Here is a 10,217-nt window from a genome sequence, read left to right on the forward strand (position 1 = left end):
CATTTAAAATCTTAAAGTTGACCTCTGTCACCTTTGGAAGAAGTGGGAATGAGATATACCTTTTCCTTATTTTCCTAACCGCCAGTGATCTATTCTGCGCAGACCTGGCTCATCTCGAACGAGCCTACTGCTGCCACCTACTGATTACAACGCGTTTTTACACCACCATAGCAAGTACAGCATCACGTGATTTTACTTCCGCATCTCATGCTGCCTCACTCATTTAAAATAGCACTGCGTACTCAGGGAAGTAAGAAGTGTAGGTGGATGGGTTGAAGTAACCTACACACTCCATGAAAAGGTGCATTTATTCAATGGTGCTCTTAAACCGGACAGCACGCTTCGTGTGAGGACTAATCATGTCTCTGCTCAGATTTGGAAGCATACTGCTGCTGCTGCTGTTTGGACAAACAGTAAGTCACCTCTGAGTTTTTAAAGGTTTTTATAGTCTCATTTCTCGGAATTAAAGGAGCTATACCTGCAGCCTCATTCCAATAACATTAAAACTGATCAAAACAGATCGATTTTTCAAAACAGTACTGGAACTTGCTGTCAATTTGATTACAGACATACACTACACAACAATCTTAATGGGAGTTATTAATGCTTATTGATAGTGCCAAAGGCATAGACATCAGTTTTGTGTGAAGAACAAATATGTTTGTTTTTTAATCCAGAAATAAAGTCAGTATTGTGTGTCTGTCTGTCTTATATTACTATATCACTAAAACACTTTCCACACGAAAATATATTTTAAATATGTTGACTGCGGTTAACATATTTAAGTGCTGTATTTAAATACATATTCAATGTATGTTATTCACAACCTTTAGTGTACAGTCAAGGTCAGGTTACCATGTCTAAATGACACATTCCTTAAGTCAGCACTGTACTATAAAAACATGAAACTTTAACCTCATCATGTAAAACGACATAAACTGATTTATGATGAACATTCATGAGCCATATTATGATGTGTTGGTCTGCAGCTTGGGGCGCCTCGTTCATTCAGCGTGGATTACCAGAACGACTGCTTTCGGAGAGATGGGCAAGAGTTTCGTTACATATCAGGAAGCATCCATTACAGCCGGATCCCCAGAGTCTACTGGAAGGATCGACTGCTCAAGATGTACATGGCAGGCCTGAATGCCATCCAGACGTAGGTGTACCGTAACGCTCTCTTTAAGCTTTACCCAGACATTGGTTTGTTGTTTAAATTGCAGAATGTTGTTGGGACTGTGCTTGTTTCAACTAACTTCAACACAAAAAACTAATCAAGGAAGATCATTGCATGTCATAAGACATTTAAAGATGTCACCTTGGATATTTCAGATTTCACAAATGGCAAATCTTTGATATGTTTTATCTCATTAGTTGTTTTTAATGTATGTATAATATTAGACACATACAGTAAGAGAGACTTTATTGTCTACGGTATATAGAATTAAATTGCAATTTTACCCAAATCGCAAAATATTGACTAGTGCAATATCCAAATCACAGGGGAACGCAATATTTGTAAAAGTCAAAATATGTGTCAAACCAATCTGAATTTTGATACTGCGGTGCTGCAGAGACGTTCTGGCCTACAAATCCCATTGTACAGACTAAATAAATAAAAAATATCTTTGTTTGGTAAAGATCCTCACAAAAATCCCATTTAAATTTTTAAAATGTAATATTTTTCAATAAAAAACAAGAATAATATAAAGAATAATGTATAAAGGAATGCAGTTGTGTAAAATGTACAGCATGTACCCGGGACTTCCGGTAAAGCATATTAATAGAAAGAGGACCATCCTGATATCATGTGTATATTAGCTAACCACAACCTACATAAATAACTTAAGTGTGTGTGTTGGAATTATATTCACACTTTTTTATGTTGAAGGTACATTCCCTGGAACTACCACGAGGAGTCTCCAGGCCGGTACAATTTTGGTGGAGATAGAGATGTGGAATATTTCCTTAAGCTGGCCCAAGACATTGGTTTAGTGGTGATCCTTCGGCCTGGACCCTACATATGTGCAGAGTGGGACATGGTAAGTGCGGGTTGTCAGTATATGTACATATTTTGAGTTTTTGATAGAGTTTCAGAGACATTTTAAAAAGAAAGAATTGCAGAACGTATTTAACTCTTGAGTATTCTCATCTCATGCTACTTTATGCTTTTTTATTTCAACACATTTCAGGAAATATTGTTGTTTTTACACCACATTTATCTGACAGCTATAGTTAGTTGTTACTTTGGAGATCAAGATTATACAAACAACCATCTGATCAATTTATAAAATGTGATGCATTTAAAGACTGAACCACCCATCAGTATATAAACTAGTCATATTTATTCCCACCAGATATACTGTATACATGGAAGTTTGGTGTTTGTTTTCTAGTGTGAGAACTGGAATCTATTGTAACTGACGGGATTTTAACCACGATCATTGTTGTTCATGAAGGACACAACTAGAAAGGTTTTTAAAGCCACCTTTTGAAGTGTACAAAGGGGGATTACTCAAAACATGGAATTGTAATGCAGTATAGCTTTGAATTAATTTGAACTTGAACTTCCATTTAAAGTTTTCCAAAAACCTTCTTGCATTACATTGTTATGTGTGTATTCAGGGGGGGCTGCCTGCCTGGCTTCTCAACAAGAAAGACATTGTGCTGCGGTCCTCAGATTCAGGTAAGAAGAAAAACGAGATGAAGGAAGGTGAACCTGTTCCAAGGCATACCCTACCTCACAATGTTAATTGTTCAAAAGTTTTGACTTAGTAGTTCTGGCGCTATTTTAAACATATGACATTTTTGTTGTTGTTGCGTCATGGCTTCCCAGCCCTATTTAGGGAATTTAACACCCTGATTAAAGGTCACCTGTCTTTTGGATTGAATAATGTAACACAACATAAGTTAATTTTAAATGGGGTTAGTGTGCTAGATAAGAAATGTGGCGATAAACATATTCGTCAGATCTTTCAATTTAGAAAAAGAATAACTCCTAGAGGGAAATTCTACGGGGGATCTTTAATTCCTGGTGTTAACTGGAAAAGAGCTTGTTTGTTACCTAGTAAATACTGAATTACAAATAAAGTTAAGTTGGTTCAAATCCAAAAATCTTGATAAAATATACCCTGTAACCGTTAATGTAGCCAAATATGCAAACAGAAGTAGTGCTTGTTACTTCTGTGGTGATACGGATGAAACACTATCACATCTATATTTTGAATGTGAGAAAACTAAAAGATTTCTCAGGGACTTAAACAGTCACCTTTTTGATTCACCTTACTCTCTTGGCATAAAAGATTTTCTTTTTTATTATGATATTCCTGATAATAGCACTTTAGAAAATATAGTTAATTTTTTGTTTTGCAAGCTAAGTTTTTTTTTAATTCATAAACAGAAATGGCAGAAGGGAAAACCTTCCTTCTAGGTATTAGAAGGTAATAGATTTGCTCCTTAAATCACTTTGATTCATTAAAATGAGCAAAAATTATCGGCTTATGTGTCTCCTCTACACAGTCTGGAAATCTTAAAAAAAGTTTTCCTCTTTATGTTGTATGTGACTTAAGGCTGATACAGCTAGCTAGCAAGCTAGCTAAAAACAGCAAAAAAAATACCAGACATTTCGGCACAACGCATATACACACAACACAAATACACACACTACAACACAAATACACACTACAACACATATACACACACTCTACAACACAACTACACACCCTGCAACACAAATACACACACTACAACACATATACACACACCCTACAACACAACTACACACCCTGCAACACAAATACACACACTACAACACATATACACACTACAACACATATACGTACGCTATAAAGACATTTGCACCATAAACTGAACACTCAGTATAAGTATTATTATTTATATCATATTATTATTTATATTATAGTGTTGTTTATATTGTATCGCATTATTATCTGTTATTTTATTATAGTATAATTATTCATATAATATTAAATTATTATAGAATTATTATTTTTGATATTATTGTATTACTTTTCATATCATATTAAATTATTAAAAGTGGACACTTTTAACTACTAACAAATACACAAACCAAGCCAAACCCATGACCTCTTTGGGCGTAGGTAATAATAAAATATAGTCACGATTGTATGCCGCATACATACATACAGTAGTAAATACACTGTACTTTGTGTATTTCAGACTACATCGCAGCAGTAGATAAGTGGATGGGGAAGTTACTGCCGATGATGAAGCCTTACCTCTACCAGAACGGTGGTCCTATCATCACTGTACAGGTGAGTCCTGGACTGATTTCTGCAGGTCTGTGTCTGTTGTGCATTACATATCATTACAGTACTTTATTCAGTAAGTTAAAATAACATCTCCCTTGTGCTGTGCCTGTGTTTGGTAGGTGGAGAATGAATATGGCAGTTATTTTGCCTGTGACTACAACTACATGCGCCACCTGAGCAAACTGTTCCGGTCTCACCTGGGCAAGGAGGTGGTGCTTTTCACCACAGATGGCGCTGGGCTCAACTACCTCAAGTGTGGCTCAATACAAGGTCTCTACGCCACTGTGGACTTTGGGCCAGGTAGGTGTCAGGTGTCTAGTCAATGCAATGTAATATAAGCAAATTTTGATTGCTGGTTAAAGGTTTGGTTATGTATTGTAGAGGTAACTTGTGATCAGACATAAGATGACATTTTACCGTAGTTGCAATATAAGTGGTCAGCTTCTGTTTTTTCCTCACATTGACTTAGTCAGAAGTCATGAGGAAGTTGCACAAATGCATGTGAGCTTATCTTTGTGTTTTGATGCTGTTAGGTGGAAATGTAACCGCTGCCTTTGCTGCACAGAGACACGCTGAACCTCATGGACCTTTGGCAAGTATTTCCCTCAATACGGTTTGTGATTTTTGAACCACACTTTATGTTCTCTCAGACGCTCATAGGGTTTTCTCCTTTGTTAACAGGTGAACTCTGAATTTTACACTGGCTGGTTGGACCACTGGGGGTCAGGTCACTCTGTCGTGTCATCCGCCAAAGTGGCGAAGTCCCTCAATGAGATGCTGGCCATGGGCGCAAACGTCAACCTGTGAGTCTACAGATTTCTATGACAGCTTTAGACACAGTAATGCACTGAAAGCTGATCAGCTGATGCTGGAAATGTAAACAAGTTGCTTTGATGGTGAAAACAAATTAGTTGGTTAGTATGTCACAGAATGTACATCTGCAGAATACACTCTCTCTTGAACAGAGGGAATAACTTTCTAACTAGTTTAAAGTTGTTAGAATCTACGTGTGCTTCATTTTGTCTACATTTCAGTTTGATTTCGTTCCTCCCAGGTACATGTTCATAGGAGGAACAAACTTTGGATACTGGAATGGTGAGTGCACTTCAACAGACTTGCAGCAGAACCACTTCTTGTGTGTTGCAAAATTGATTGCCTTTAGAAGAAACTCCCCCTCTGATTGCCTCCTGATATATCAGGTGCCAACACGCCATACAGCTCACAGCCCACAAGCTACGACTACGACGCCCCCCTCACGGAAGCAGGCGACCTCACAGAGAAGTACTTTGCTATTCGAGAGGTGATTCAAATGGTAAGACGTGCTGGCCCACTAGTTTTGCTTTTAAATATCACTTCAGCTGTCCGTGTCCAATGTAGAGGCGTTATTAATGTGCAACAACCACAAGTATTACATTCATATTTTTTAAACTTATGTACAGTAGAGTATATTTCACCTGAAAGAACGTGTGTATCCTTTCAAAACAGTACCATAAGATACCAGAAGGACCAATACCACCCACAACTCCAAAGTATGCATATGGGACTGTTGGGATGAAAAAGGTAGGTACTCAGTGGACCCTGTGTTTCTAGGAACTCACCAATAAGTCTTTTTGTCACGTGATTTAAAACGTGAAGTACTAAAAATCAAATCTCTGCCGCCACAGCTCCAGACGATATCAGATGCCTTAGAAACACTGTCTTTTTCTGGTCCCGTCAAAAGCATGTATCCTCAGACCTTCATTGAACTGAACCAGGTATCCTTTTTTTCTATTTAATGGAGTAAAAGTTTTTCATGTTCATCAGCAATATTTTGTTAAATTGTATGATTGATTTTTAATTTGTTTATGAGGTGTCTCTTTCCTATTTGTCCTGTAGGCCTTTGGTTATGTGCTCTACAGGACTTCACTGCCCGTTAACTGCAGCACACCAACTCCTCTGTCATCTCCTCTGAACGGGGTCCATGACAGAGCCTATGTGTCAGTGGATGGGGTGAGTCTGATTGTTTCTTATCAAATATTACATGCAATGTTTTTTGTTGCGTTTATTCCCAGATAGCTGAACATAACGCTGGAAGTCAAAAAACTTTATTGGTACTAAATATGTCTTCAGCACCGTCAGTATTGTACAAATTTTAGATTAGCAGCAATTCTTGGACGGCCTCCTGTGTTTAGACAACATGTAAGATTAGAGAACTTAAGCTCTTTTTTGTAGATTTGTTCATATTTTTTTATTTTAAGATAGTTTGATTGTCTACTCTGCACTGCAACTTTGGTAGTATATCTACACTAGTATAACGTTTTTTAGATTATAAATATTGCTTCTAAAAAAGTTAGCAAACTGATTTATTTCTGATATAACATTGCTGGTTTCTCCTCTAGGTGGCTGTGGGGATTTTTGAAAGGAACCAAGCCATAACTGTCAAAGTGACTGGTAAAGCTGGCAGTCAGGTGGACATACTGGTGGAGAATATGGGCCGAATCAACTACGGAAAAGACATCAACGACATTAAGGTTATTTTTTTCCAGCTACCTCTTAAAGTTACTGTGTGCTTTGACATAGGCTACAGGTGTCACAAGGCTTCACTAGGTTTCAAATTTTAGATTGTACAAGCCTAAAAACAGTTTAGTTTTAATCAGATTTAATTGCAACCAAATAATATTTTACATTTCAATTAAAAAGAAATTTTGAAATAAAACGTTACAATTTCCAACAAGCTAGGATGTCAGTGTGAATTCTCTTCTCTTTCTGTCTGGTTTCTTTGCTGCACAGGGCCTAGTGTCCAACTTGACTCTGGGGAAAGATGTGCTAACCGGCTGGACCATGTACAGCCTCAGTATCGATGAGGCGGTCAGCCAGGGCCTTCTCGGTGAAACCAAACCAACAGACCCACCTCAGCCTGCTGCTCTCTCCCTTCCAGCCTTCTACGAGGGAAGCTTCATCATTCCTGGTGGCATCCCAGCCCTCCCCCAGGACACCTACATCCAACTGCCCAAATGGAGGAAGGTATGTTGCCCATACAAGACATTTAGTTAGAACTAAATCCATTTTCAACATTTTAGACCACACAATAATAAATTACAGGTAAAGACACATGTTTAGAGTTTAACTAGATGGAAAAACACAATGGATCATAATTGAAAATATCAGCCTGATTTACATTCCAATTTTTAGATAATAACAAATAGGAATAATTAAAAAGAATAATAAGAATAATTAGAAATAATATAGCCCTACTCTAAATGTGGTGAAAACATAAAGAGCTAATAATGGATCATTTCAAGATATTCCCTACCATGGCCACAATAAGAATAATCTGTGAGGGTTTTTAAAGCATTGGTTGTTGTTTTGTAATTTTTTTCTTTTTTTTTTCTTTTCAGGGGCAAGTTTGGATTAATGGCTTCAATTTGGGACGTTACTGGCCAACCCGAGGACCGCAGGTGACACTTTTTGTTCCTGCCAACATCCTCAGCACAGCTGCACCCAACAATGTGACTGTTCTGGAGCTGGAAGAGGCTCCCTGCAGCTCAGGGCCATGTAGTGTTGAATTTACTGCCACCCCCATCCTGAATGCAACAGTCCAGTCAAACGACAAACAGCACCAGCATAGGCAGGATATGAGACAGTGGGACCCTGTAAACTGGCACAAGTAAAAGCCAATGACTAAATATACTTGTACCTCAATAGGATTTACAGCGCACATACACACGATTAATGCCAACAGCACATTAACTAAGACATTCACCTGCATCTTAAAACCAAAGGCACAAAATAAAATTAAAATCTATGACCAGAAAGACAGAACTTTTAATGCTGTTGTTTTGCACTTGCTTTTTGGAGTACTTATTAAGTCCTATAGATAAATGAAGGAAATAAACATTCACTTAAAATATATTATGATTGCTTATTTCTTATGACGTCTTTAAAGTGAGAGTTAGGCTGTTTCTTCAGTTTTTCAGTAGGACTTTTGGGGCTCTGTTATTGACATGAATGACTGTGCCGATCGACTATGCAACAAGAAATGCAAAGTTCATAACAGTGACTTCACGCAGCAACCCTGGCTTAGGGGTTCCTGGGCCTGGTGGCTCATTTGGTCATCCACCCATAGCACAGGAGACTCTTTACTAAAGATGATTTGTTGTGATAATAATGCTGCACAACATCATTGGGATAATAATGCTGCACAACATAAATCAATTTGCACTACTCAATTTGCTGATGTAGAAACTCAAATCAGCACTTGTGTGAGCTCGATGTATGCTGGATTTTAAAAACTGTGAATGATGGTTAATTTGGGACACAACAGGGATTGAATGTGTCTTTTTATAAAAAAGTGAAGAATTGTGTTTTTAGCCAAATATTGTATTTTACCATCATATCAACTGTGGGCATATCTACCTATTGATTCTGCATACGATTTTTTATTCAAAGCCTTTTTTTGTCTCTTCACAAATGCAATACTGCCCATAAAGCACTGCCAAAACATCACAGCAGCCTGTGTTTTGTTTTATTTGTGAAAAACACATCTGGGAAATACTATATGTATTATCATCCAACTACATGTACATTGTGGAACTGCTTATATGTAGCTTATATTAACTTTAAAATGATTCCCCATTATATTCTAAACCTTGATATTACTCCAGTGATCCCCTTTCTTGTGTGACCACACTTTTTTTCCCAAACAGAATATAAACAAAGGCGTTTAGATAAGGACCCCTATTACTGATCAAGATAGGCGCTGAACAGGACAATTTACTGTTGTAAAATTGTATCACAAAGACAATAATGATCCTAGTAGTAGTAGTAGTAGTAGTAGTAGTAGTAGTAGTAGTAGTAGTAATAGTAGTAGAAGTACCGGCAGATTGTCTTACTTCTTTCAAAATTTCTTTTGAACAAGGTTTGACATCTTGTCCCCACTCCAAAGCACATGGTGGCGCTAGTGCGCATAACCACCGTCAAAAATCAAAAGGAAGAAGAAAACCTATCAACGTAGAAGAAGAGGGCGGAGGCCTGCTTGAAATCCAACGAGCAAAAGAACAACAACGTTAGCGTTAATATTGACAAGTTTTGTCCATCGATGAGGTAAACAACGACCAATTAAATCTTTAACGTTAAGTTGAATGTCTCGATACGTAAGCAGCCGGCGGTAACTAGATAAGTACCTTAGCAAGCTAGCAAAAGTTAGTAAGATGCTAACCTAGTTGTACATTTGTTATTATTAGCTGTATGAAACAGTTAATTAGCTGCAACGTCCTTAACAAGCTAACAACACCTTACTGTTGCCATTTGTAGCTTAGATAACAGTTCGGTTAAGCAACTAGCTAGGTAAACAGGATATAATAGAAGCTTGTCCACTTTTAAATCATTGCTGAAGACTTTTTTATTTGAAATAGCGTTTGGCTCAGGGGAGTCGCCTTGATGAATGTTGTATTCTATTTTCTTAGTATTTGTTATTTACTGTGTCTTCTATTGTATCTGTTTCATTTCATTTTATTTTTTGTGCTTTTTACTGTAAAGTACTTTGGTAGGCCTCGGCCTTGGAAATGTGCTATATAAATAAATATGACATTGACAATATGACATTGACATAATACGGCACTTGACACTCCAAACATTAGCTAGCTAAACATTAACCTGTGTATCTTTGCTTCTTCGGCAGGTTGTGAACGCCTCTGTGTTTGGGACATTGCTCAAGATGCAGCACAGTAATATGATTAAATAGAGTTTTCATGTTGAGATATTCTGACACTGGCATACTACCTGACAATAGTTAACAGACATGCCGTGGTGCCTAAACACCAAGCGGAAATATAATTTTTAGACGTCACAGAGTGAATGCCAAACTGCATTCTCACTTCTTTTTTTTAAATTATCATCAGAGAACAGTTCCTTCTGGTAAACACAGCCTCAAATCAAGCTGTCTTC

General features: G+C 37.5%; 1 protein-coding gene across 1 annotated transcript; it reads left to right on the top strand.

Moving 5' to 3' along the window:
* The first annotated feature begins 185 nt into the window (after positions 1-185).
* Positions 186-8,093, top strand: glb1 (galactosidase, beta 1). Its single transcript, XM_032531549.1, has 16 exons — positions 186-413; positions 990-1,159; positions 1,892-2,042; positions 2,626-2,686; positions 4,201-4,295; positions 4,412-4,592; positions 4,826-4,884; positions 4,974-5,095; positions 5,347-5,387; positions 5,492-5,604; positions 5,778-5,852; positions 5,957-6,046; positions 6,168-6,281; positions 6,671-6,802; positions 7,062-7,295; positions 7,670-8,093. Exons 1-16 carry the CDS (start codon positions 360-362, stop codon positions 7,940-7,942), a joined length of 1,965 nt encoding a protein of 654 aa, XP_032387440.1. The 5' UTR covers positions 186-359; the 3' UTR covers positions 7,943-8,093.
* Positions 8,094-10,217: the final 2,124 nt, after the last annotated feature.

Source organism: Etheostoma spectabile, chromosome 2, assembly GCF_008692095.1.
Source record: "Etheostoma spectabile isolate EspeVRDwgs_2016 chromosome 2, UIUC_Espe_1.0, whole genome shotgun sequence".
NCBI lineage: Eukaryota > Metazoa > Chordata > Actinopteri > Perciformes > Percidae > Etheostoma > Etheostoma spectabile.